This window comes from Sturnira hondurensis, unplaced genomic scaffold (genome assembly GCF_014824575.4).
Source record: "Sturnira hondurensis isolate 20B ecotype Veracruz unplaced genomic scaffold, ASM1482457v3 Scaffold0017436, whole genome shotgun sequence".
In the NCBI taxonomy this organism is placed as follows: Eukaryota; Metazoa; Chordata; class Mammalia; order Chiroptera; family Phyllostomidae; genus Sturnira; species Sturnira hondurensis.
The window spans coordinates 19,060,488-19,088,473 of record NW_028090067.1 but is presented as its reverse complement, the minus strand read 5'-3'; the positions used below and the strand labels follow the sequence as shown (position 1 = coordinate 19,088,473).

The 27,986-nt window shown below is 55.8% G+C and overlaps 2 protein-coding genes across 4 annotated transcripts; one reads left to right on the top strand and one right to left on the bottom strand.

The window, feature by feature from the left end:
• CHADL (chondroadherin like) lies at positions 1 to 10,829 on the top strand. The gene is made up of 6 exons (XM_037067936.1): positions 1 to 85; positions 1,499 to 1,667; positions 2,205 to 3,899; positions 4,414 to 4,580; positions 5,526 to 5,712; positions 10,744 to 10,829. The coding sequence occupies exons 1-6, from the start codon at positions 78 to 80 to the stop codon at positions 10,765 to 10,767; spliced, it is 2,250 nt and encodes a 749-aa protein (XP_036923831.1). The 5' UTR covers positions 1 to 77; the 3' UTR covers positions 10,768 to 10,829.
• L3MBTL2 (L3MBTL histone methyl-lysine binding protein 2) lies at positions 8,498 to 27,438 on the bottom strand. 3 transcript variants are annotated; one of them, XM_037067937.1, is made up of 17 exons: positions 27,333 to 27,438; positions 24,913 to 25,153; positions 23,576 to 23,709; positions 21,522 to 21,645; positions 20,620 to 20,699; positions 18,889 to 19,006; positions 18,317 to 18,451; positions 17,971 to 18,059; positions 14,764 to 14,995; positions 14,306 to 14,382; positions 14,037 to 14,141; positions 13,175 to 13,322; positions 13,010 to 13,092; positions 12,482 to 12,716; positions 11,962 to 12,027; positions 10,812 to 10,922; positions 8,498 to 10,441 (listed from the first exon to the last, which is right to left on the bottom strand). In XM_037067937.1, the coding sequence occupies exons 1-17, from the start codon at positions 27,354 to 27,356 to the stop codon at positions 10,329 to 10,331; spliced, it is 2,115 nt and encodes a 704-aa protein (XP_036923832.1). In that variant the 5' UTR covers positions 27,357 to 27,438; the 3' UTR covers positions 8,498 to 10,328. The 3 variants fall into 3 exon arrangements, with proteins under 3 accessions (XP_036923832.1, XP_036923833.1, XP_036923834.1); XM_037067938.1 differs by having other exon boundaries at positions 14,764 to 14,962; XM_037067939.1 differs by lacking the exons at positions 8,498 to 10,441; positions 10,812 to 10,922 and adding an exon at positions 12,262 to 12,317.
• Positions 27,439 to 27,986: the final 548 nt, after the last annotated feature.

Below are 27,986 nucleotides of genomic sequence, written 5' to 3'. Positions count from 1 at the left end.
GCCAGTATCCAGACTGGGACAGACGCGGCTTTTCCCTTGCGCTGCACCTCCAGGCTGGACTGACCCTAGGCCGTGGCATGGAGAGGTGAGTCTTTAGGCCCCGGGGTTGGGGCAGGGGGATTGGAGGTGTTGAGCTGCTGAAGTCAAGCCCCCACCCCACTCTGGGCCTCCGGGATCTGCCTGGGCAGAGCTTCTCCAAGGGTCTCCTCGAAGTGGGTTCAGAGGAAGGTGGTGTGGGGCATTGTGGCTGCTTCTGTGGCTAGTCCCTTGGGGGCTTGTCTGAGAACTCTGTGGCCCTCTGAGCCCTGGAAGCTTGTTCCCCGGATCTGCCTCTCCTCCCAGTTGCCTTCCCTGCCCCACCCCTGAGCCTCAGCCTCCCCACAGACTGGGGAATATCACCAGCCCCAAGGCCAGGGCTGGACCCTGGGACCCCAGGGAGGCTGAAAAACAGATGATTGACAAAGCACTGAGCAGAAATGGGGGAGACTCAGGGTGGGGGCCCGGCCCAGGGATCCAAAGAGGCTGCTCGGAGGTCCTGACAACTAAAAAACGGAAAGAAGAGCTGGGCGCCCTGTGTGTCACAGACGACGAGGAGCCAAGTGCTGAGGCTGAAGAGTGTGAGCCGGGTCTTCCCACCACGGGCAGAGGGAAGGTGCTGGGGGGCTTTCAGTGGTGTCAGAGCCCAGCTGCATTTTGGAAAGTTCCCTCTGGTGGTTGGTGGTGAGCCGGGCCCCAGGGAAGCCAGGAGACCCTGTGGCAGGGGTCGGCCCCAGGATGCAACAGGCGGTGGCTGAAGTTTTGGCTTGAGGAGGTCCAACAGGGGAGGGGGGAGGATGGACAGATCAGTGGACAGACAGGTAAGTGGATAGGCGCTGCCCAAAGCCCAGCCCTAAACCCAGACCCTCATGTCCCCACCCCAGTCCTGGCCAGCTGGTGGCACTAAGACGAAGGGAGGACAACAGGGAGGACATAAACAGGAGAGAAGAGGACTGAGCCGTGCCGGCTCACCCGTGAGGGTGGCTCTGACCAGCCACTAAGGCTCCTCAAGGCTCTCAGACCCCACAACACCTGGTGCCCAAGTCTTACCCCACAACCCGGGCCAGGCCTCAGTCCTCCCCTCTGGCTGCCAGGCCACCTGCTCGAGGTAGATGCGGCTTTTGGAGGACTGACTGCTTCTCTCTCCACCACCAAGCTCACACTGGGGGTTCAGGCCTCCCCCAGACCTCGGCACAGCCCAGGCACCGACAGGACCCCGTTTAGCAAGGCCTCACGGGGCCTACTGGGCAGACAGCAGCAGGGATGTGCCAGGTCGCCTCTCTAAGCCTCAGTTTCCTCCAGCCTAAAACAGGGCTGACAGTGTCTGCTGCATGTCAGGGGTGTGGGGGGCTCAGAGAAATGACACCTTCACTGGGGCCAAAGGCCCAGAGCCTGGGCTCAGTGCGTGGACAATGTTGGACCCCTGCTCCTGTGAACAATGGACTCTCCCTCTATCCGCCAGGCCCCAAAGGGTCTCCTTGGTCCTGCTGCTTTTTCTGCTGCTTCCACTGGGCCCAACTTGGCATGCGGCCGCCCAGCGCTGCCCACAGACCTGCATCTGCGACAACTCCAGGCGGCATGTGGTCTGCCGGCACCAGAACCTCACTGAGGTGCCCAACACTATTCCTGAGGTCAGCAGGGCGAGGCGGGGGGCTGGGGGGTGGGATGGCAGGAGGAGACTGGGCTGGCATGGGAGGGTCTGCCGCTGCCTGACTGGGAGGAGACCTTGGAAAGTAACTTTTCCTCTCTGAGCCTCAGTCTTCACATCTGTAAAATGGGAATGATAACTAACAACAGGGAGATAAACTATCTGAAATCCTCTGTGATTGGCACCAGTAGGTGACCTGTGGGTATATACTGAATTAATTGTAAACCCCGGGGCAGAGAACTGGGGATAAACTGGGGGAAGATACAATCTCTGCCCTATGGAGTCAAGAACTAGTGGGTAAAAGAGGAAGTAAATGGGCAGTGACAATTCAGTGCGAAAAGTGCCAGAGTTGGGGATGCCCAGGTGGCTGAGGAGGAAGGCTTCCTGGAGTAGGTATCAGGGAGCAGGATGAAGAGAATGAGAGCAAGTCCACGTGGAGGAGTCCCAGGTGAGGGAAATTAGCCAGCAGCACTGGCTGTAGGACTTACTGTGCTGTCTCCCTGCCTCTCTCCCTGCTCAGCTGACCCAGCGGCTGGACCTCCAGGGCAACATGCTGAAGGAGATCACTTCAGCTGCCTTTCAGGACCTGCCCTATTTGACCCACCTGGACCTGCGGCACTGCCAGGTGGAGCTGGTAGCTGAGGGCGCCTTTCGTGGTCTGGGCCGCCTGCTTTTCCTCAACCTGGCCTCCAACCGCCTCAGTGCACTGCCCCAAGAGGCGCTGGATGGGCTGGGCTCATTGCGGCGGCTGGAGCTACAGGGGAACATGCTGGAGGAGCTGCGACCTGGGACATTTGGGGCACTGGGTGCACTGGCCACACTCAACCTGGCCTACAATGCCCTCGTCTACCTGCCCCCCATGGCCTTCCAGGGGCTGGTGCGCACCCGCTGGCTGCAGCTGTCCCACAATGCGCTCAGTGTGCTGGCCCCTGAGGCCCTGGCTGGCCTGCCGGCTCTGCGCCGCCTCAGCCTGCACCACAACGAGCTGCAGGCCCTGCCAGGGCAGGCCTTGTCCCAGGCCCGCAGTCTGGCTCGTCTTGAGTTGGGCCACAACCCATTCACCTATGCAGGGGAGGAGGATGGGCTAGTGCTGCCCAGCCTGCGGCAGCTGATGCTGGACCACGGGGCTCTGCAGGCCCTGGACCCCAGGGCTTTTGCCCACTGCCCACACCTGCACACCCTGGACCTCCGTGGAAACCAGCTGGACACTCTGCCACCGTTGCAGGGCGCAGGGCAGGTGCGCTGGCTGCGGCTGCAGGGGAACCCGTTGTGGTGCGGGTGTCAGGCCCGGCCACTGCTTGAGTGGTTGGCACGAGCACGCGTGCGTTCGGATGGCGCGTGCAGGGGGCCCCGCCGCCTGCAAGGAGAAGCCCTGGACACCCTGCGGCCCTCAGATCTGCGCTGCCCGGGAGACCCAGCAGAGGATGAGGAGGGAGAGCTGGTGGCCGTGAAGCCCCGCGCCCCTCCCAGTGCTCCCAAAGAGGAGGGTGGGGCCTCCCGGCCCTGCCCACGCGCCTGTGTGTGCGCCTCTGAGTCCCGGCACAGCAGCTGTGAGGGCCGAGGCCTGCAGGCCGTGCCCCAAGGCTTCCCCAACGACACCCAACTCCTGGACCTGAGGCAGAACCACTTCCCCTTGGTGCCCCGAGCAGCCTTCCTGGGCCTGAGTCAGCTGGTGTCGCTGCACCTGCAGCGCTGCAACATTGCGGGGCTGGAGGAGGGCGCCCTGGTGGGGCTGGGCAGCCTGCTGTACCTCTACCTCTCCGACAACCAGCTCTCAGGCCTCAGTGCTGCTGCCCTGGAAGGGGCCCCTCACCTTGGCTACCTGTACCTGGAACGAAACCGCTTCCTGCAGGTGCCTGGCGCTGCCCTGCGCACCCTGCCTCGCCTCTTCTCCCTGCACCTGCAGGGTAATGCAGTGGGCCACCTGGCACCTGGGGACCTGGCAGGCATGCAGGCCTTGCGCTGGCTCTACCTGAGTGGGAACCAAGTCACCCAGGTGTCCCCAGGGGCGCTGGGCCCAGCTCCGGAGCTAGAGAAGCTGCACCTTGACAGGAACAAGCTGCAAGAGGTGCCCACTGGGGCTTTGGAGGGGCTGCCCGCCCTCCTGGAGCTGCAGCTCTCAGGGAACCCGCTCAGGGCCCTGCGGGATGGGGCCTTCCGGCCTGTGGGCCGGTCACTGCAGCAGCTGTTCCTGAACAGCAGTGGCCTGGAGCAGGTGGGCACAGGAGGGGTGTGGGGGAGGCAGCGCGGCCCTGTGCAGTGAGCACTCACTGGACAAACACTGCCAACCCCTCAGTGCCGGCCCGGGGTGGGCGTGCGGACCCTGAGATAAGCCGCACTGCGTCTGCCCTCAGGGAACCCAGGTGTGAGTGACAGCAGGCGGAATCCAGCGCCACTCAGGCCTGCCAGGGAGACACACAGGAGGGAGGATGTGTGTCCACAGGGTCACCTACTGTTGTACACTTTCAGGACAGGGCTGGAGCCCCCAAGAGGCTTTGCCATTATTGGGGAGGGTTCAGGAAAAGCAGGAAGAACCATGAATCAGGGGCCCAGGTGTCTCGCAAAGGGCAAGTGCTTTGGCATCAGACGAACCTACGTTCCCACTGCCGCACTGCCCTTCCTGCCCGGCCACCTTGGGGGTCCCCATTTCCCCATTTCTGCTAGGGGAGCAGGAGCCTCTCTCTCTAGTCTGACAAGAACTCACTCCTGGGCCTGACACCTCCTTGCAGATTTCTCCCGGGGCCTTCTCGGGCCTGGGGCCCCAGCTGCAGAGCCTACACCTGCAGAAGAACCAGCTGCAGGCCCTGCCTGCCCTGCCCGGCCTCAGCCGGCTGGAGCTGGTTGACCTCAGTGGCAATCCCTTCCGCTGTGACTGTGAGCTGCTCCCACTTCACAGGTGAGTACCTCCACCTGGACCCCCAGCTGGGAGCCCACCAGCTGTCCTCAGTCAAGCCCCCCCCATCTGCCCAGGGCACCATGTCTGCCCGACCGAGTAGCTTTGAGAGCAGGGGCCAGTGCCAGCTACCCTTCCTGGGGGAGCCAGTGTGCACTGGTTTGGGGGTGAACTTCTCTGAGTCTAAAGTCCATCGTCCACAGAATGGGGATGAGATCCGCTCTGCCCAGTGGGGCTGGACCTAATCAGTATTGGTGGACACTTCACATAATTACACGGGAAAGCAAGGAAGACCTTGGAGTTCCACAGACCCGGCTGAAATCCAGTGCTGTCTGTCTGACAGACTGACTAACTAGGGCCACAGGACCTGTCTGTGCCGGGGCCTCAGCTATTAATTAAGGAGACGATAGTAATCGTGTCCATCTTGTGGCAGTGGCTTGTTAAGAATTACATTGAGCCCTGGTTGGTGTGACTCAGGGCACTGAGCGCCCCCGCCTACGAACCAGAGGGTGGCAGGCGGGTTTGATTCCTGGTCAGGGCACATGCCTGCGTTGCAGGCCAGGTCCCCAGTAGGGGGCATGTGAGAGGCAACCACACATTGATGTTTCTCTCTCTCTTTCTTCCTCCCTTCCCCTCTCTAAACTAAGTAAATAAAATATTTTTTTTAATTAAAAAGAAAAAGAGTCACATTGAACTAGTTACGTGTGCACATTGGTTTGACCAGCACTTGGACCACTAGCCCTTTGTGACTGTTATCACTGTGACTACCCCCTGGTTACAGAGGGAATGTGAGGTTGAAAGCGACTTGCTCCGGGTCACGAGAGGTGAGCAGCTGAACCAGGGTTCCATTTTCACGCACGAGGCCCCGCTGGCCCAGATTCCCTAGGATCTCCGTTCTGTCCCCAGGAGAGCTCAGCACTGTGGGTTCTTCGAACTCTCTCTCCTCAGGTGGCTCACTGGGCTGAACCTGCACGTGGGAGCCACCTGTGCCACCCCTCCCAGGGCCCGTGGCCAGAGGGTGAAGGCTGCAGTTGCCGTCTTTGAAGCCTGTCTGGGCTCAGCTGCCAGGAAGGCCAAGCGGACACCCAGTGCCAGGAAAACCCACATGAAGGGCAGACGGTGGGGAGCAGACAAGGTTGGTCACGGGGCAGGTGTGGAGGCCCAGGTGGGTGGGTCAGGTTCCAGTGCTCCCAGGGGAGCAGGGCTCCAACTTCCCTCCGCCCCTGTCTTGTGTGGTTCTCAATCTGGGCAGTGACCGTGTTCTTTCCTGCGCTCTCCCCTCATCTGGCCTGGCCCGGGCCCAGGGAGTCTGCAACGACTCGCTGTTCCGTGTTATTCCGGTCAGTGGGGCAGTGGCCTTTCCGATGAGCCACAGCACACCAGGCCCAACGTGCCCATGGAATCAATTCCGCTGTTACTGTAATCGCCGGGTCTCTGTGGACGGAACCTTCTTCCACCCTGGCCTCACAGGCCTGGCTCATCCCTGGGGCGAGCTGAGCAGCAGTGCTGGTGCCCGCTGCTTCTCGGCCACAGGTTGGACCCCACTCCGCATCAGCCCATCACCCCCAGATGTTAGGCTCACCATCCTGACACACACATTCACACTTGGCGGCTTAGCTGTAGTGAAGTGTAGCACATCAGTGAGTGGGATGTGGGTGCCTCTCCACGTGTGGTGAGGGCACCTGGTGGGGGGCCACAGAGGGGCAGCCAGTCCTCACAGAGAAAAGGAGAGCAGGACAAGGGGGCACTGGGAAGGTGGGGAGAGGGCCTGCGTTTTGAAAATGTGGGGTGTTAGCTCCCAAGGCTGCCGAACAAAGCACCGCACGCTGCACATGCCGGCTACCTCCCTGCCCTGGAGGTCGGGTGTCTGAAACCGAGGCAGAGCCATGCTCCCTCTGACGGCTCTAGAAGAGGGTTCTTCCTGCCCTCCCAGCTTCTGGTGGCCCCAAACATCCCTTGTCTGTGGCGGCATAACTCCAGTCTGTCTCCATCTTTAGATGGTATCTCCTTGTGTCTTTTTATTTACTTACTTTTAGAAAGAAGAGGAGGGAGGGAAAGAGAGGGAGAGAAACATCCATGTGTGGTTGCCTCTAGTGTGCTCCCAACTGGGGACTTGGCCCAAAACCCAGGGATGTGCCCTGACTGGGATCGAACTGGTAACCCTTTAGCCATGAAAAGGGTTGAGCATGGATTGGCCATGCTCAATCCATTGAGCCACCCCAGCCACAACTTCCTTGCATCTTTCCATCATCTTCTCATTACCTCCTGGGGTGTCCACATCCCCCCCTTTTATAAGAACAGTCATATTGGATTAGGGTCCACCCTAATGACCTCATATGAACTTGTTACCTCTTTGAAGACTTTTTCTAAGAAAAGTCTTACTCTGAGGTCCAGCCTCTTTGGAGGGACAGAATTCAACCTATGTTCCTTGTCAGGGTAGGCTGGGAGGGAGGAACCCCTAAAAAGATCCCACACTGGAAGTGAGCAGCTTTGCCTTAGAAGCAAGACCTTAATGACAACAGCAGTGGGGGTGTTGCCTGACACTGGCGTGGCACCTACTTGCTGCCAGGCCTTGTGCTGATCGACAGCACCGGGCTGTCCCTGTGTCAGCCCAGGGAGCCCAGGGAGCCCACCTGATGGGTCCACCTCCAGGTCAGGGCTTTGGTTCAAAGGGAGCCCCCCGCCCCCTGGCTGGTGTAGCTCAGTGGATCGAGAGCTGGCCTGTGAAATAAAAGGTCGCCTGCTAGATTCCCAGTCAGGGCACAAGTCTGGGTTGTGGGCCAGGTCCCCAGTAGGGGGTGCACAAGAGTCACCTACACACTGCTATTTCCCTTTCTCCCTCCCTTCCTCTAAAACTAAAGTCCTAAAAAATCTTTGTGAGCCCCATACCCTCAGTATGGTGGCTGTAGCTAGGCACTGGGACACCTCTGCCTACCCCACCCAGCCACCCCTTCCCGACATGAAGACATTTCACCCAAGGCTGCACTTGGAGCTCTATGTTTTCATCTTTGTTCAAAGTGGCAGTTCTCTCCCAGGGGCACAAAGGAATTGAGGGCCAAGGGTCCCGAGGCCCAGTAGGGTGTTCTGGGAGGGGTGCTGCCCTTGCTGCGGCACAGGCTGGACCACGCAGGGCTCTCCCCTTAGAAGCCTGACCTCCAGCTTGGGGTTCGGCCTGTGCGAGACGCTTAAACGTGTTGCGTGAACAAACGAGTGCAGAGCACCAGCAAAGCCGCCAACAGACTGGGGCTTGACCCCACTGCTGTCATTGTAGTAAATTCCGGCAACCAAGTCGCTGGGCCGCAACGAGCCTTCTTACCCTTCTGGGCCCACTGTGCAGGGAAAGCTCTGTACAGGAACCAAGGCCTGTCAGAACCAGCCATCCCCTTGCTTCCGGCCCCTGGAGCAGAGCAAAGGGGAGGCCCGGGTGACAGGAAAGGTGTGAGGTGGGGGGTCCCTCAAACATTTGGATTTGGTCTGACGGGCACCCGGGAGCCACTATGCGGCAAGCAGTGGGAGGCGGGGAGAGTTCCTCAACTTGCTTCCCAGCCAGCAGCCCCACCGCGGCGAGACCACCCGGGGAGGTTGAGGCACGGGCCCATTCTGTGCCGTTAGTGGAAATGTCCCAGAGGTCCACACTTGCATCTGCGATTCGTCACACCGTCACTTATGCCCCAGTAACACATTACCCACACTTCTGCGTCACACTCACATGATGCCAGGCCCTGCAGAGGGTACGAGGGACAGACAAGGCACAGGCTTGGCCTTTGGGGAATTCGGGGTCGAAGGGAGTGGCAGAAATAAAGATGTCAGTTGCTCTGGAGGCCAGCCCTCAGGAAATGACAGGCGACATTTATTATCCTCACCACACGTGGCCTCACTTTGTAATTGTCCCCGAGGTGGCATACAGAACGCACTGCTGCTTAAGGAACAAATACCCAACAGATCGCACTTACTGTCTCACTGTCTGGGAGGCCAGCCCAGGGCTCAAGTGGCAGCTGGACCTGTCCCCCGGCCCTGCCCTCGGAACCACGGGGCCTTTGCACCCGAGGCACCCAGAGTAGCCGACACGCCCTCACCCGAGGAAGGACTAAAGGCCAAAAGGCCGTGCTGGTCCAGTTTCCTCAGAAGTTCTTCAGTCAGAACTGGACCCCTTGCTAGCCAGGGGGTCATTTTGACTGGGCACACTGCCCTCGACAAAGGCAGGGCTCCACGAGCAGGCTGAGGGGAGCAGGCCGAGGGGCCCGAGCAAAGGCGGAAGCCATCTTCCTCCTTGAGGGCTGTGTCACTGACTGGCCACAAGCCCACTCTGGGGTGCGAGAAAGAGACAGCTGTTCGTTTTTGGTCTTCACTGTGCTCCAAATGCAGCCACTTTTGGAGCATTCGGGCTGCACCGACAGGCTGCTCTCTGCACTATGCAGGTCTGCCTGTGCCTTCAGCAAAAGATAGCAGACCAGGTGCTCTGAATCGACTAAAAATTGGTTTCCTGGGCTGCTCTCCCCATCCCTGAGATGACATCAAATAGCCCAGATCCCAAGCAAACAGCATGCCACACAGGCCACGGCCCCTGACAGACCAGCTCATGGAGGCCGCTGGACACCAGGCAAGCATGGCTGTGCTCCAAGACTCCATCTGCCCACCCAGCAGTGTGGTCCTCACCCCAAACTTGGGAGGAAAGAAAAGGGCCTAGACTGCAGCTTCGGCCTCAGGTTCCAGAAAGAGCAGTTCATGGAGACAGGACTGATTGGAAAGGAGAGTTTCAAGGGAGACTAAGAGGGAAAAAAAAAGCTATAGTTTGGGCGAACACTAGGTGAACTGGAATAGAATTCCAGAGAAGAGCGGGGAAAAACCTACGGGCAGGGTGAAGGGCTTGGAAAGGAAAGGGGAGAGAGCCAGCAAGTGTCCTGCTAACCCTCTTCTCAGGTGGGGCTCCACCACACCCAAGCCAAGCTCCCCTTCCATACGCCACCCCAGCCCCGTCCACCACCAACCCTCCCCGAAGCACACGAGCTAGTATGGTCTCCCCTCCCTAGGCACTAGGCAAGCCCCCCAGCCCAGGGAGCAGACCCCACCTGTTCCACCAGTCCTTTTAGAAATGGGAGTCAGTGTCCCTGCCAACAGAGGAAACCGGTCAAAGCCACCTCACAAGTCACTGAAACCGACATCCTGGCCACTGCTTCTCTGCTGCCTGCTGGAGATGGGTGTCTGCACGGGCTCCCCAACCTCCCTACGGTGCTAGGAGGAGCAGAACCCAACCTGGAGGCAAGTAGGCCACTTGGTTACATTAGACAGCTGACCCGGCACTCGGCTCACCATCCATCAGGTGACTGCCCTTTGTCAAGAGCTGCCGCAGGCCTTTATTTATGTGACCTGCTCGGGCACCCACACACACACACTTCACTGCCTTGTCTTGCAGTGTGACTGGATGACAGCCTCCCAGGCCCAGCAACTGAGGGCTGTGGTGGGCGTGGAGGGAAGCTACCAGAAAGGAGGGCTTCAGAAACTAGCGGGAGAGGGAGCCACTCACAGACCAGTGTGGGGACTCCAGGCAGTCCCAGGCACTAGGCCTTGCCAAAGAGGGCAGAGGTCACAGGGTGGGTCAAAGGAAACCCCGGCTGGTCCTTCAGTGCCAGGGACCCTAGCACCAGGCCAAATTTATGCAAAAAGGCTCAGTCTCCAGGTTAAAGTGGGGTGGTGGTAACAGAGGAGCCCTGGGCTGGCGTCCTAGGTGGCCAGGCTGGCGGCAGGGACAAGTCAGTCTTCTGTCTCCTGTTTGATGTTCTCAAGGGAAACAGGCAGCTCTGGACTCGGGGCCTTGTCAGGCGTGGCTGCATCCATGTGCTCTTCCTTCACGCGCACAGTGATGACTGCGAAGGGTGGGTGTGGGAGGCAGGGAGAGAGAGGGGGTTGGGGAGAGACTGCATGTAACTCTGGGAAGGGCAGGGGCTCAGGATCTGGGGACGGGGTTGTGCTTCCCATGGATGGGGGCGTCCGGGTGAGGTGGGGAGAAGGTGGGGGCCCTGCCACATGCCCGCCAGGCAGGAGCTGCTCAGCTCCGTTCAGATCTTCGGGTGGGTGTCTGGGAGCCCTGCAGGCCCAGGGGTCTGAGGATGGCTGTTTGGCGCCCAGAAGATTCCCTTCAACACTGACTGCGCTTTTCTGTGCCCAGGCGGGGAAGAAGGGCCGCCTCTGAGCCCGGGAGCAGGCCGGCCCTGCCTCGCCCTGCACGGCTCTTACTCTCATCAGGAGCAGACGAGACCTTCCCTGAGGCCTTCGGACCCTCCTCCAGCAGGGGCTTCTTTGACCCCTGTCTCAGGGGCCGGGTCTTGGTTGGTGGTATTCTTTTCCCTTTGAATAAAAATGGAATTACACCCAGCGTTAGGGTTATATTCATGTGAGGCTTGAAGGTTATATTCATGTGAGGCTTAATGTCGCAGAGGTGACAATACCAATTTGGGGGAACTGGCCTAAACCTTTGACATCAGCCCTCAGGGTCCCACAGCTCTGGGCTCAGAGCGCTCCATACCCTCTCACAATCTTTTTTTTTTTTAAGGTTTAAAAAAATATTTTGATTCATTTATTTTTAGAGGAGAAGGGAGGAAGAAAGAGAGGGAGAGAAACATCAATGTGTGGTTGTCTCTTGCACCGTCCCGCAACTGGGGGGGACCTGGCCTGCAACCCAGGCACATGCCCTGACTGGGAATAAAATTGGCAATCTTTTGGTTTGTAGGCCGGCACACAATCCACTGAGCCACACCAGCCAGGGCCCCTCCCACGACTCTCTGTGCTCAGGGACCCCACCCACTGGCTCTCTGTCCCATTTCGGTCATCCTCTCCTCTGTATGGTGCCAGGTCACGGGCACCACCTCACCGCCACCAGCCCAGACAGCTCCACCTCCTCCAATCCTGGCACCTTCAACCCGATGCCCCCTGAGCTAAGCTTCTGCTGGACCCGTTGAGAGTGGGGCACCACCCAGGGAAATGACCCCAAAGCTCTGTGGCCACCCTGGCTCCCACCCTTAGGCTGGTGGCCTCAGGGAGCAGCTTCTGTTTCTGCCAGTGCCTCTGACATTCACACCCCGCAGCTCACACTGCACGGAAGCCAGTTTCTGCCACTCGGGGGCTGCAGGGCCGGGGCCCCTTCCCTTCTCTCTCTCAGACACAACTTCTTGTCTTTTCCTTGGCATCCCAAACACTGCCAGAGACTGAGGCTCCCTGTTACGGATGCTCTGGGTCTCTGAAGACAGGATGACAGCCCGTGGGGCCAAAGGGCAAGGGGAGGAGATGGAGTGACTGCCATCAGTACCTAAGTGACAGCTCCCAGGGACACAGGCCTGGCCCATGCCAAGGCCCACACCAGCCCAGGCTGCTTTACAGCACTACTTACTTTTCTTTCCAAACTGTTTCTTTTTCTTTTTCGTGGCCTCTTTGGCCTTCAGAGGTGCAGTGGGCTCTATTGTTGAAAAAAAGGACAAGAGGTGAGGAGAAACTGAGAGGACAGGGGGCAGAGGCACATCCGGAGACCCCTGCCCACCCGCACTAGCCTCCCTTACACATGGGACACCCCAAGAAGGAAAGTTAAAGTTGGGCAACGAGAGTGGGGGAGGGTCGGGGGGAGGGACTGGAGAACAGCTGTCCCTTCCCACCCTCGTCACCAGGGCTGCTCCGAGGGACCTGGGTAGTTTACCTGGGTGCATAAGGGCACGAGCATATGACAGAGTGGGCAAGATCAAGGAAGGAGCTCTGCAGGCCAGAGGGAAAGGGAGACAGAGAAGTCAGGAGCAAGGGTGGTCCAGGAGACTTCTCGATCTCATGCCAAAGAATGAGGTGGGAATGGGGCACGGGGAGGGGTCGGCAAGAAGGAAGAAGGAAAGTCAAGAGCCCCTCAGGGCTGCAAGAACCCAGACCTGTGGCCACGGGTGGCTGGAGCTGGTAGCCAGTGAGCTCGCACCAGCCCACGGGGTAGATGTCCGGGGACTCACAGTCCACCCACTGGTCATACTCGCTGTCCCAGCCATCGAAGTGGATGCTGAGGAGCCGATGCACCACCCGTTTCACCGTGGCCACACAGATGAGCCGGGGTTCCATCAGGTCCACGGCCTCTAGCTTCATGCCCACCTTGAAGCCGTGGTTGGGGCAGTCCTGGGGAGCAGGAAGGAGGCAGTGACCCAGCCAGCCCGCTCCCCAGCCCGGTGGGGCAGAACGGCGCGGGGGGTGCCTGTGGGGGCGGTCCCTTGGCCCCACTGTACTTTGTGCCCAAGCGCCAGGCCCCATGGAAAAGGGAGCGGTTGCACTGTGGGGCGCAGTGCCTATGTCGGGGCCAGGGCTTCTCCCCGGAAGTGGCTGATTGCAGCAGGAGAGACTCTGATGGCGGGCAGGGCCAGTCTGAGGCCGCCCTGGGCACCCCGCCCCCACCCTGCTCCCGGTCTCCTCACCATGTTGAAGAGTCTCGACGGAGCTGCTTTGGACTTGGTCTTCTCCAGGTAGGCGTCCCAGCTGAAAGCGTGTGCCTCGTACCCTGCAGGGGCGGAAGGCACAGATGCAGAGGGAGGAGGGGAACTGCCAAAGGGGCGCCTGCAGCTTGGCCGGGCCACTCGTACCTTTCGGGGGTGTGAGCTCGATGTCATTCTTTTGGCAGAAGGTGGCTGGGAAGATGGCATGGGAGGAGGCGTGGTAGCAGAACCAGTCGGAGCCGTCTGTGGAGGGCCCCCCATCCACAGAGATCATCAGGTAGCCATCCAAGAGGACCTGGGGGGTGGTAGAATGGGGGGCAAACCAGAATATGGTATCATGAGCTGCACCCCCACCCCAGGGGCAAGGTGGCTGCCGTGGGGACTCGAGGCTGAGGATCCAATCGGAGCCAGGTGTCAGCTCACCCAAGCTGCCGTCCCAGAGCTCTCAGGTGGTCTGCAACCTGTGCTTGCGAGGTCACTGACCTCCCGCACTAGAGGGCAGTCCGTGCCCAGAGGGACCATGTCTATCTTTTTGCCACTGTGCTCTCAGTGGCCAGTGCCCGGACTCTGCCTGGAGATCAGCCGAATGGACAAATGAGCACGTCTCCCAGGAGGGCGAGGTCATTTGCTCCTCAGGCTGCAGCAATCACGGGGGAGGTTCTTAGCAAAGCCAGCCCCACTGTGGCACTCAGCTGGGCTAGGCCAGGACCCAAAGGAGATGGCATGTGGCTGTGGGGCGGACCCCAGGGTGGTGAAAGGGTGGGGCCTACACCTGACACAGGAGCAGGATCGGACCAGAAGGCGACCAACAGACACCTGCCCAGTGCACCTCGGACCCTGACATGAAAGCAGATGCCAAGCAGGTGCAGGTGAATCTCCTGCTCACAGAGTCAGGCACCCAGGGGCACACAGCCTGGGAGTGTGGGAGGGCTGGGGGTATAGGGCTCTGCACCCTTGCCCTCCCCCGAGAAAGCCGTACTGGAGGTCGGAGGGCCAGTCCCCGGCTCACCTTGCAGATGGTTGCCACGCAGATGTTGCCCAGGTTCAGGGGGTCAATGGCCTCCAGCTTCATCCCCTCCTCAAACCAACCGCCTTCTGTGTAGACAGCTCGAACCTTAAAGGAACGGGACAGTTGGGGAATCTGGGCCTGCCCAAGTGCAGGGTCGGTGGGGCAGGCCTCACGGCCATAGACCTGGAAGGAATCGGGGAGGGCCAGGGTCCTGAGGCCTGGAATGGACCCACGGTCGAGGGGGAAAATGCCCAAGGGCTGTGCCTCACCTTCTTGAACAGGTAAGGAACAGCATCACAGTAGATTTTCCGGAAGGTGGGATGGTGGGCCATGTCGCTGCGCCTCTCTTTTGGGAAGATGGCGGAGGGAGAGAAGGCAGTTGAAGGCTGTCAAGAGGGCCGTGGCTACTACACCCTCCAAGAAACACGGGTGCTGCCCGGCGTGTGCTGTAGCCTGTCTCCACCCCTGCCCACCTAGACTAGGAGACCGAACACGGCAGGCACTCTGCAGGGAGCACTCAGACCCACGACCCCGGCTATTCCTATGATAAAGGAGAAGATGGGCCTTCTAAGCTGAGTGACCTTGGTCTCCCCGGGCCTCAGTCCTGACACTGGCAGGGTGGAAAGGATCGCCTCTCCCAGAGAGAGTTGTCATGGGCATAGGTATGCTGGAACCAGGCCTTGGGGCAGCGGAGCCTGGGGTCACGCTGGCCTAGGGTTCTGCTAACCTGACAGCTTGATGCCGTGGCCGACACGTCGTGACCAACCCACTGGGTGGATCAGGGGGCTCCACATGTGGCACCAGAAGTCATCATCACTGTCGCCATCCTCATAGAGGAGCCGTAGGCGACCCCCAATTACCGTGTCCACCACGGCCATGCGGGTCCGTGACACCTGGGACTTGTCCACCACCTCCAGCCGCATGCCCTGCCGAAAGGGGTACTTCATGCTCTCCACCATCTGTAACATTGGAACACAGGCCTGTTGTGGGCACGTGGGCCCTCCCTCCACCTTCCTGTTCCGTCTCTTACAAGTGAGCGGGGGAAGAGGGAAAGCGGGTGCAGCCACCCAAGCACTAAGTCAGGAGTTAGCTCTCCTGCCCCGGCAGGTCCCACCCTGGCCTCCGAGTCCTTAGGACGACAGTGAGAGAAGGCACATCGCCTACAACATGCACACCGGAACGCCAGGGAGCCAATCTGGTGGGAGTCACAAAACCTTCCTCAGAGTAAGGGAACAGGGGCCCCAGGGAAGCCGACTGACTCGCCCAGAGTCACTCTCAGGAGTGCAGAGCTGAGCCTTGAACCTGGTCAGTCCCAGTCTCCAGCCTTGTGCTCTTCACGGGAAGTGCACTCTGATCCAACAGGCACCCACACGCCCCTCTCCCTCCGGCCCCCTGCTGATGGCACACACGAGCCTCCCGTCCAGAGCCGAGGGGTCCCCTTGGCTTCCATACGCCTCATTCCAGCTCTGGCCTCACTAGGCTGTGGCTCTAAATGGCTCTCCTAGCACCTGAGTAGCAATGCCTGCCCTCAAATGTAGCAAGCGGACAGGGACCCCAAGAGGACCATGAGCTGCTCTAGAGAGCCCTGATGGCAGGCACTCATGAAGGGGTAGAGGTTTCTTTGTTTGCTGTGACTTCAGTGAGGACCAGGCACAGCGTGCTGCAAGGCAGTCAGTCCCAGCCCGGGGGCCCGGCCAGTTCAGGGAGAACCAGCCTCGGCCTGGCCTGGGCAGAATGAGCTGTGGGTTTCACATCCCCTGGTAAGGGGAGTGTCTCAGAGGTCAAGACACAGTCACCAGGAATAGCTGACACAGTCCCTCACCATAGACCCTCGGCCTTCAACTCAGGGCTAGAACCACCGCCCCAACACCGACGGCCCGGCCTGCCCACTTAGGAGAGTGAGAGACGAAGGGGAGGCCAGGGTGGGGCCGCTCTGGGCTGTCTCCCTGCCCAGGCTCTTCCAGACACAGTCCCTTCCTCTGCACCCACCCAGTGCAGCCCGTACCCAACACTACCTTACTGCCCACGTTCATGGTCACCCTGGAACGTGAGCTCTCTGATGACAAAAGCTAGTTTAGGTCTGATTCCCGTCTATAGTCTCAGTCTGGAGCACAGAGAACTAGACATATAGTTAGTGGTCAGTTCATGATTTTTCTCAACAACGAACAAATGCAGATGACCCTGGCTGATGGGTCATTAATTCAAAACATTTTACTAAGAACTAACCATATTGCAGGCATTGAAAGGCACATCTGAAGTTTCCTCCATGAACCCTGCCCTTCTCATCCTCTCCCCCAGCCTCCGGCTTCACAGGCAGCTGACAGACAGCAAATGCAAGCCCACCAACCGGTTCCTGTGGAACCCTGTTCTGCCACCCGAATCACATTCTCTTTAATTCATGCAGAAAAGAGGCCACCCTGATACCCGCAGTGGCCTGCGCCACCACAGCCATCTGCCTCATCTTAAGACAAGGGCCAGCTGAGAAAGAGTGAACGGATCCTCTTCCACCGCAAATCCGCCAACTGTGCAGGGCACTGTGGGAAATGCAGGTGGACATATGAAAAAATAATAACATATAAAGAGATAAACAGCAAAGGAGTAGTACCTACTGAATTCAAACAAGGGAAAGATCATTTCTACTTAGGGCAAAAAAATTCCGAGAATGCTTCTTCGAGGTGCCTGAAACAACCCCTTGCTGAAGGCCAGGTCTCCACCTGCTAAGGCCATGCGGCCACCTTTACACCTGGTTTCCAGTGCCTTGGCAAGATGGCCCTATCTTCCACTCCATCCTTGTTTTCCAGTACAGGCTTCCATACCACCCACATCCTAACCATCAAGGTCAAATTCAAATGCCCCTTTCTCCATGAAGCCTTCCTTGATACCTGCTCTTCCTGAGATCACAAAGCCAGTTTAATTTCATACATGGCAGCACCTGCCCCGCACCCCCTACACACTGCTGTGACCCCCAGGCACCTAGGGGGGCAGGCCCACAGCAGGTCTGGCAGAGTGCGAGAGACTCCATCTTCACCGTGCACCCTTGAGATGCCTTTGGATTTTTACCATGCGTGTGGCTTTCTAGGTTAAAGAATTAAATGTTTTTAAAAATATTTAATTTATTTATTTTTAGAGAGGGAAAGGGAGGGAGAAAGAGTGAGAGAAACATCAATGTGTGGTTGCTTCTCATGAACCCCCAACCAGAAACCTGGCCTGCAACCCAGGCATGTGCCCTGACTGGGAATTGAACCAACAACCCTCTGGTTCAGGCCGGCACTCAATCCACTGAGCCACACCAGCCAGGGCAAAAGTAAGTTTTAAAAATTAAAATTAAAAGCCACATGCGTGATTCTGAAGCATGTCACTGGTGCAGAACCAAGGCTAGTTTATAAGTACTCACTTCCTCTGCCCAACTGGAGAGGCCTGACCGGCAGGGTCTGTGTTCCCACAGTGCCCTGTCCACAAGTACTTAGTAAAAATCTATTGAATGAACACTCCTAAAAAATGCTGAGAGCACAGGGAGGGCTCTGGAAGAATAAACGGCAGACGCCGCAGTGTGGTCGGTGTGGCTGGCTCGAACTCTGGGTGGGGCGGAGGCTGACATCTCGCTGAGAAGGCAGCAGGAACTGCCATCCTTCCTTGAGAAACACGGAACCGCTACAGACTATTAAACAAGGGGTCTGAAGAAGTCATCCAACGGGTAGTGGAAAGCACATACAGTATAAGGGAGCCCTGGCTGGGTTGCTCAGTTGGTTAGAGTGGCATCCCAATACAACAAGGTTGCAAGTTCAATCCCCGGTCAGGGCATACAAGAGTCAACCAATAAATAGACAAATGAGTGGAACAACAAAGACTGGTTTCTCTCTCTCTCTCTCTAAAAACTTTTTTTTAATGGGAGGAAGGATATCACTTGGGAGATCCACAGGGCTCACTGCCAAACCTTGATATGGAAATCCACGGGAAGCGTCCTGGAGCCCACCAACCGTGTCATGAGGTAGCCCTTCCAGTCGGTGAACTTGGCATGGATGGCTGTGAGACAGAAGATTCCTGGTTACATGCTGACAACACTCCCACCGACAGAGGGCGCCAGAGCCACCTCTTTCTGCCTTTGCTAGCTAGCAACCACCTCATCAGATAGAACTGGGTTCCAAGTCCTGGAGCGGCCACAGAGCCCCTGGGACGGAGGAGGCAAGTGGGGTCTGTTCTTGCCCAGCTTAAGACAGACGATGGCCCTTCTCCCTAGGGCCCCGCAGAAACCAGCACAGGGAGGCTTCTCATCAACTCACTGCGAGGGGGCACCAGGATCTTGCTATTGATGGCGCACCAGCCAATGGGATGGACATCCACGGCGCCCAGGTTGCACCAAAAGTCATGGCTGGCGTCATTTTCAAAGCCCTCGTACCGCAGCAGTACTCGGTACCCTGGTGGGAGGAGAAGCACCGGTGAGGGAAGGCGGGCTGGGGAGAGATAAGCGCATCTCCGCAGGCCTTCCTCCTCCTCTGGCCTCACCCGGACTCCCCGCTGCCTCCTCCAGAACTCCTTGCAGGCACCACGGTCTCTGCTGTCCACAAGAGTCACGGCCAAGACAAACCCATGCCACTTACTTGGAAAGCAGCATGGCACACTGGGGAGAACCAATTTTCTATAGCCTGATTATCCCGGGAATGAACTTAAGAAATGGGTGTTTCCATACTCACCAAGCTCTGTGGTCCCCTCTAAGGTAGGCAAGAGTCACATGGAGCCAGAAACTCCAGCAGGTGTTTGTTGTTGTTGTTATTTTCTGCCTACAGCACTGCCTGCCCATCTGGAGATGCCGCTCCCCCGACCCTGACCCTGATTTCGCCAGGGGAACACCCACCTGCGGCCTGGATGACAGAGGCGATCCAGTACACCCGGCTGGGGAGCACGGCATCACTGTTGAGCACCTCCACCTTCATCCCTTTCATCACATCCTCCCACTGGTCATAGAGAGGGACCTGGTGGGGATGAGAACCCGAGGGAAATGGTGAGCTGCCTGGACCGGCAGAGAAGAGTGTAGGCCCATGGCTTCCGGGGTCACTGTGGCCGCGCCTTTTCACATCGCTCACTGCGCGGAAAGCCAGGCACAGGACGAGGGTGAAGGAAGAACACCATGAGCCTGCTGTCCTTGAAGAGCAGAGTCAGGGAAGAGAGACAGGTGGGCAGGGGCAAAGGTCAGAGGCCCAGAGTCAGACAGCCCTGACTGCTGCATCGTCTGGAGCACATCACACCTGTGCCATGGGACACTCAACAGTTGCTAGCGCTTACCACGTGCCAAATATTCCCTCCTTCAATCCCTGCTCGAACCTGGGCATTAAGGACCACGACTCCTGGTCCCAGCCGTCACTTCGCCAGCTCTCACAGAGCTGTCCACCCACATTACTCCTGGCATGTTCTGCCTCCATCTCCCTACCTGGTCCCCGCCTCCTGTTAAAAGTGCCCCGACAGCAATGGACCACTTTTTGGGTGTTTTCCCAATAACTAATCTTTACTTCGCTGCCAATGGCACAATGATTCTCCTTTGCAGAAATTCACCTTTTCTTCATTTTCAGCCCTACATTAAGCCAATTGGGGTACCCTGTCCCATCTCCCTGGCCACAGAGATTGGGTTCATCCTAGAACCTAGAAATGGTTAATACCACCCAGGCACAAGGGTGGGCTTTTCACAGAGCATAGGAATCAGATGTGTTAAATTAAATGCAAGTGGGATGGGATCTACCCTGCAGTGAAAACGCCAATGTTGGGAGTGCTAGAGAACTCAAGGCAACCAGGAGGTCCCCAAACGGGACATGCACCTTCTCCAGGAATTCCGGGAGGAGTAAGAGGCCGCGCTGGGGCCTGCTTTTCACTCCTCAGGGCACCCTGCTGAGGTCAGGAGCAGCTCAAGAAGGAGAGGCTAGGAGACGAGTTTACTCTGGTGTGAGGACTCCAGGAATAAAAGAGGCCTCATCCTGGGTTTCCTGGCGGTTTTGGAATTGGCCTGAAAGACAAAATGAGACTGCTGCCCTGGGCCTCTCTCCTTGCCTGCAGACCACTGCAGGCTGCAGGCGCTGCCGGTTTGGTGCTTCCATGCCCAGCCCAGCCCTCAGCACCTTGCCCTTCAGGTGTTTCTCAACGACAGGGGTCAGGGAGCCCTTTGTGGAAGCTTCAGGAGGTGTCCACAGGGGCCTCCTCGGGACCAAGGGGCCCAGGGTAGTGCAGAAGCACCGAGCGCTCAAAGGGAAAACATGAGAAATGGGAAGAAAGGAGAACAGGATTTCAGAGTTGGCTCTCAGACACAAACCCACACAAAGGGCTATGTGTAAAATGGCAAAGTGGGGACCTCAGAGGGCAAGTGCCATGCTAGAAGCCCTCAGTGGAGGCTGGAGGGAGGACCTGAAGAGAAGCAGACAGAAAGGCAAACAGGAGTGGCGGAGCCGGGCCTCAACCACCCAGACCCCACCACTGCTCTCCCGGTGCCAGGTGCCAAGGTCATGTCCAGCCTGGATCGGTGCCCATGGGGCAGCTGGACAAGATGGGTGGGGAGCACCTGGCTCCCTGCTCCCCCTCCCCTCCCCTCAGGGGCACTCACGTGTTTAAAACAGCTGACGGGAGCAGCCTTGTAGCTGTGATCCTTCAGAAACTTGCCCCAGTCGAAACCCAAGACCAGCGCTGTGGAGCGGAAAGGACGGGGTGAACGGAGTGCAGGCTGGGAGCTCAAGCAGCAGCCACTCTGGGAACCCGGCTCCCGAGGAGCCTGGAGAAGGTGGTCTGTTCCCCGCCACAGCAGCATCTTGATCCTAAGCACATGGGGAGGCCATCTGTCCCCCACGTGCCCCACTAGGGGCCATTGGGACCTTATCCAAAGGCTGCCAGACTCTCAGGAGCAGAGGAAACATTCACAAGGAAATGTCTGACCTTTCTTCCCCCAAAAGAAAAAGAAGTTGCTCCTCTTGACCTTAAATTCCTCAGACCTCCTCTGACTTTTCATTGGCTGTGGCCCATCTAAGTGGGTGGGAGGTCACACACCTAGGCCCCACCCCCAATTCCTGCCCATGGAGCTCAATTCCAGCCAGAAACTCAGACCACCTACAGCAGAGGTGTTCTGTGCCTGTATTTAGTTTGCTCAGAATTGCTACACACATTCAGAAAGAAAGTTTCCTGTTCCCATCCCACCACCCCCTCCCACCTAGATCTGGTTTCCCACTACCCCCAGGAAACCAAAGCCACAGGGCAGAAATCAGTGCGAAACAACAGAGGCTGACTGTTGGCTTCCGAATTATCAGTAGGGATGCCACGATTTCAGGGTGACTGACGGTACTTTTCTGGAGTATTTTCCACATACCTACTGGGCGAGGACGGTGCCATCGGCAGCAGGCCCGTGTCAGGGCACTTTCTAGTGGCCATCTTTCCCCCTCGCTCCTAGGGCCATCCTGTCCTGGCCTCCCACCCGGCCCCCACCAGCTTCCTGAGCACAGTCCTCTGCCCACTTACCGTCTTGCCCTGTTGGTGTCCCATCTGCCAGCTGTCCAGTCCCTTGCGAGTGCAGAAAGGCTCCAATTTTGGCAGACCAGGCTGCTTTGTGCAGGACCTTGGCTTTCTTGGTTGGTGGTTTACCCTGAAGGAAGGAGAGGCTATTGGCTAAGAACCTAGCTCTGGATTTGGGCGGTCTAGGTTTAAACCTAGGCACGGGTCCAGTTACTTAAACTCTTTGGGGCTTCAGTTCCTCGTTTGTAAACCAAGGTAACACTAATAACAACGCCCAGCTCAGAGCAGGGTTACAAGGATGCTAGTTACTCTAAGAGCCTGGCACTGAATGAGGGCTTAGCTATGGTTCAGTAGGGAGGGACTGGGGGGAGGGCGCAGGCAACAGAGCAGTAGAGCAGAGCAGGACACCTGTTCCATCTTTTAAACCTTTGCTTCCTCCAGGCACCTTTGCTAGTGGCTCAACTCTCAGCCACTACTCGGCCCTGCATGTCTACAGGTTAATGGCAAAGAATGGGTTTCAGCGGCATCTGTGAACTGAACCCTGAACCGGAAGGCAACATTCTGTTTACATGTGAATGTTCTGGAGAGGACCTCTGGCTTCCACCAGGTGCTCCAAGGGGCCCTCTCCCAAAGTTAAAGGACACCGACCTGGTCTGTAATTTGTAACTTAACCTCTACTCAGAAAGGTCTGGAGAATTTATTAGAGAGACCAGTGAAGCAGAAATGTAGGTTTCGAACCTACACAGACGGAGGATCAAATCTTGGCTCTTCAATTTTATGTGTACTTTTGAGCAAGTTGCTAAAAATCTTTGACCCTTTAAAATAGGAATTTTTAAAAATTCATTTTTTAGCAACCACTGGTTAGACTGAGAGCACCAAGCTCTTAGTAACCACCCCCGAACAGCAGGTACTAACGACATCATCAGCTCCCCGAGGAAGGCCTTTCCCGCGCCTTGACTACAATGCACGAAATGACAGAAACAACAGTAATTGTCTCCTGAAGATGAGAAAGTGTATGAAGCACTGACTTTCGGTAAATTGGAGCAGAAGGCCTCAAGCTTTGCTGCACACCAGGGTCACTGGGGAGCTCTCTGAAACCCGTGTCCAGGCCGCACTCTGTCCCAATTAAGTCAGAATCTTGGGGAATAAGACCCAAGCACCAATATTCTCAAAACCGGCCAGGTGACCACAACGTGCAGTCCAATCTGAGATCCAGGGTTGTGAACAGTGGCCACAGCCACCACCAAACAACACGAGGCCAGGCAGCTGAGGTCAGCGTCCGGCCTCATCTGCTGCCCCCCTCCCTCAGAGCCGCCCTGGATGTCTTCTTCCTCCCGGGACTGCAGCACACTCATCGACTGACGTGCGGGTTAGACAGCACATCAGAGTCCTTCCATTTCTAGAAGTCCTATGGATGCTAGACGGGTGGCTCCTTGGCTAGAGCATCGTCCCATCCACCAAAAAGGCTGCAGGTTCAGTTCCTCGTCCGGGCACCCATAGGAGGCAACTGATCAATGTTTCTCTTTCTCCCTTCTTCTCTAAAACCAGTAAGCATATCCTCATTGGAGGATTAAAATAAATAGACAAATTAATTAGTGCTATGAATGTCAATAATTAACTAGAGATTGGTGAGACTTTCTGGATGGCTGCCTGTGACATGGAGTCAGAGACGAGGCATCCACTGTCTAAACCCTCTGTGGCTGATGAACTTGTGGCTGGTTCCCAGCTTCCTTTCAGAACATTTACAAAAGTGTGGTGAAAGGCCCAAGGGTGTCAGACTCCCAAGAGGCTCTTGTTTAAAACTTAGACCACACTGGACTCTGAGGGGTGAGGGCAGGAAATGAAGCTCCAGGAATCTGCAATTTAAGGAGCTCCATAAATAGATTCCTCTGCCCTCTAAAGTTTGAGATTATAATAAATACCAGGAAATTTACAATCTCGGATGGATGCAAGCAAGAGCCTTCCCAAGCCCTTTTGGCCCCTTGCCGTCAGTTAGTTGGCTGCTCCTGTCTCAGTACCCCGGGCCCCAGGAAGGGTCTTCCCAAGTGACTGCCTCTCACCTGTAATCTAGCCAAGATACTGGCTTTCTTGGAGTTGGAGGAGTAGCTCCTGGAACAGGAGACACTGCAGAATCTCTTGGTCTTGGAGAAGAAGGCTTCCCTTGTACCCACGATACCACACATCTCACAGACAGCTGGGAAGAGAACTTGGCACATGACTCACCTGACACGGTCACCCCACATCAAACAAAATGACGGGCCTGTCAAAACCTGGGCCCCGAATTAACCAGGCAAGTCCTGAATTCCTAAATCTATTTTGCCTAAGATAAGCTGCTTGGCATCTCTTGGCCATGCGGCAACCGTGAAAATCCATGAAGAAACACGTGAGTGTTGGGAGTCGGCAAAGAGGAAAATGAGAAGAAAAAAGTGCCTAAGTCACTTAACATCTGTAAGTCCATTTTCTTCTCATCTATAAAGACACTGAACTAGATCAGTGTTTCACATTAGAATCACTTGACTTCACATTAGAATCACTTGGGGAGCTTTAAAAAATGTCCAAGCCAGAGATTCTAACGTCCATCCAGGATAGAGAGCTCTTGGACTAGATAGTCTCTACTAGCTGGGTCTTTCTATTTGTAAAGTTCTAAGATTCTAAGAGAAAAATTAGAAGAAGACAGAAGGAGATAAAGGAAAGGTGAGAGAGGAAGAGAAGAGAGGATGAATAGAAAGGAGATAAGATTCAACTGGCAAAGAGTCTTAAGATAATTTTTCTAAATGGTTTAGGCACCAAGGAACATCAATGTCCTTGCAGACCGTCTAGCCTGCCTTCCATAGGCAGTCCACATGCTGGAGACCTCGGTGCTGGTCCAGCAGCTGTCCAAGCACGACCTCTCTGAAGCCAACTGGCTGCCAGATATTCCATGCGGATTCTTATCTGCCCATCCCCACCCTAATCCTCTTACCCAGGGGATTCTGTATTTCTCTTCCTGTTACTCCCAACCCACAAGCTATTTCTTATCGCTTTCTGGAAAATAACCAGAAAATTTTAGGTGTCCTATCTTCTCAATATCCAGGCTTAAAAATCCACCAGTTATTCACACAAATGTAGAAGTAGCACTAAATTAATGAGTAGCATCTAATATGTGCTATGAATAAAATCAGCTGTATGAAAGAATGAATGAAATCATGATTTGAAATCATTCTGCAGCAGAGGAAATGACCCTTGGGCATACTTGGGATGCTTCTGTCTGTCTAAGAGGTCCTTAGATATGTGATCCTTTACATTTAAGATCAAACACCCCGTGCCACCTGGATGCCTCTGCCCACAAGGCCTGTATCACCCTCTTCCCCCTTAGCCTCTTGAAACCTCCCCATCTTCAAGGACACCCTGAAGGCACCTGGCTCAGAACCACTGCCATCCAAGGAGCGAGGAGTCCCAGGGCTGAGCAAATGCAGAGGGGAGGTGGGCAGCTCCCCTGCTTCCCTCTCCTCATTTTCTGCTTCACTTGACTCCTCCAGGTAGGAGCTGCTTTCACTGCCCGCACTGCTGTTGTAACTCCGGAAACTGTCGTAGCCACCAAAGAGCTCTAAGTCATCATCTTCCTCTTCTTCCTCCATTGGTTCTGAAGAAGGAATCTCCTAGTGCAAGAAAGAATGACACAGACCAGGTAGGAGTCATAGTTAGCTTTAGTGCACGGGCAAGGCAGCTGCAGATCTGCTATCAGCACCCTTTGTAGTTCTTGGTCTACACTTCTGGGCAAAACGGCAGGCAGAATCAAATACCCCTTTGCAGACACCAGAACCACTACTCTTGTCCACCCACTTCTCAACCAAAATTCAACAGAACAGCTTAATAAGACAGAGAGAACATGTTTTGGAATTAACCAAGCTCCTTCTGTGGATTTGTAAATGATGATATTTTAACACTATTCAAATGGAATACAATGATATGAAAATATCCTAAGTGAGGTACCTCACAAAGGCTTTCTGGAAAAGGTACACACATCAGCCCCGCCCCCCGTATCAATGAGTTCCACATTTGTGGGAAGAAAGTATCAGTATGTGGGGGGATGTGTGTAGGTTACATGCAACTACCACACTATATATATTATATAAGGGACTTGAGCAGCTACAAATTTTGGTGCCTATGGGGGGTCCTAGAACCAATCCCCCAGATATAGAGGGACAACCGTGCAAGCACATCTCTTTTATTGCACTTTGCTTTATTGCCTTCCACAGATACTGCAGTTTTTACTAAGCACTACCAGCAAAAAGATTACAACTCGCTTTATTGAGGTGGTCTGGAACTGAACTCATTAGACATTCATTCTTCCCCTTTTGGCATATGTACACCGAGAATATCTCAACTCAAAACAATTTAAGTTAGAGAAAAGCTCATTTGAGACTCAGACTGCCAAAAGAAGGATTTGGAAGGCAGAAGACACACTGGTTTATAGCACACTGGTATGTACCACAACTAGGGACTTAGCTCTGATCCGAACTAGACAGGGGTCCTAGGGCAGGTCACTTCACCTCTATGGGCCCCAAGCTTCTCATCTATAAAATGAAAAAAATATCTGGTTCACAGAATGTGATATGTAAATGAGATACTGGGTATGAATCTACCCAGTATGTGGTGGAAAAGGTGTGAAGAGTTTGGGCTCTAGGCCAGGGCTCAAACACCACCTCTAATTTTTACTAGATGTATGATCTGCAGCACATCAATATTCCAGTGCCTCAGTTTCCCCTCTGTAAATGAGGTGGTATTATACCACCTATTTCACAGGCTCGGGTGGGGAGGGAGTAAGGGTTAATACAGGTAAAGCGCTGGGAACAGTGACTTGCACACAGTAAGTGTTCAATAAATGTTGGCAATTATCACCGGGTAAAAGCAGGGCATCTCAAATCCTGGCTCTGCCACTTACTATCCACGTGCTTTTGTGCAAGACAGTTAACCTTGCTGCTCTGGGCTTCTTCATCAGCACGAAGGAGATAACACCAAGCCTTCTTCAGAAGACTGTAATGAAGACTGAGATGTGTAAAGCCTACATTTGTTTCCAGCAGCGACAGCTCTAAGAGTGAGCTATTATTCTTATGTTCTACTTTATCACTACTCTCCTTTTCCACTGTAGAATTTTTGAGCTATTTCACTTTATATTTGCAACTACACATGCAAATGTGCCAGAAAGGAAACTGAATTCAAATACAAGGTGACCAGAGGCCAAATGATTAAAAGGTAAGTGGGTTCCAGGGTGAGGTAGCGTGCGAAGAGCCTAACTGGTCAAGCCCAGGAGCCTGCGGGACTTAGTGCCCGTCCCCTGCACTTCACAGCTGGGCGAAGCGCCTGCAGAGTCTCACCACCGGGCTAAGCCTCAGCGACCTCAACCACGAAAACGAAACAGTAACACAGGATTGCTGAGTACACTGGGAGAGAATGCACGTGAACGCTCTAGACACGGAGTGTTTATTAAACTTTAATCTCCCTTCACGTCACACCAGGATGTGACAGGCCTTACAATCCCCAAAGAACACGACTATTCGACAGGAAGGACGAAAAGATTCCAGAGCTCTCAGGTCCTCAACTGAGCTCCCCTCCCCCAGACCAGGGAGGCTGTTCCTCCCACAACTACTCGCCAGTCGTCGGCCTCAGCACTATCGGGCCAAAAGGCAACTCCAAATGCGCCTGGCCCACTTCAACCTCAGTTTACCCATCCTCCCCTCCACCCGAAAGGCGTTGCTAAAGGGCCTAAAGGAGGGTCCCGCGAGCTAGGCTCTCGGAGTTCCCCCTCCCCGACACCGTAAGCCCTCCCCATCTCACCTCCATTCCCCGGGGTTTCTCCATGAGACTTAACACAATATCTTCAACAGTCACCAAGTGCAGGTAGCCATATTGGCTGCGCCGCTTTCTCCGAGGGCGCTCATTGGCCACCTTCCAGAGCCACAAGCCAATCACGCTCCAGAACACAGGGAAAAAAAGCCGGTACCGCCCCCGCCTGCGTCCCTGCGATCCTTGGGGCGGGAAGCCGCCTACCTTGTGGGACTTGTAGTTCACCTGTGGGTGGGTATGGAGGGGCGTTACTATAGCGATGGGAAAAATCCCAGGGCGCTGACTTAAGTGGGGCTCCTACAGGCGGGTGTATTTTTTATATTTAATAGTTCATTTTTATTGTATTTTCCATGACCATTTATGCCCCTCCTGCAGGCGGTTTTCATCTCTCGAAGACAACTTCTTCCCAGTCACCCAGATCCCATTCTGCATTAAATCAATTATTGAGTACCTGCAATCATCAGGTACTGTTCCAGGCCTCAGCAATAACCTCGCATTCTTCCTGATCAGAAATTTAAGGTGCTCTTGGGCCCGGAAGTCTAGCAGAGAGATTCATTTCCAGTTTAGGTAGAAACTGGAATATTCTCATACCCAATGCTATACATAGCTCAGATGTTTGAATCATGCAACTCTGCCCCTACCTCT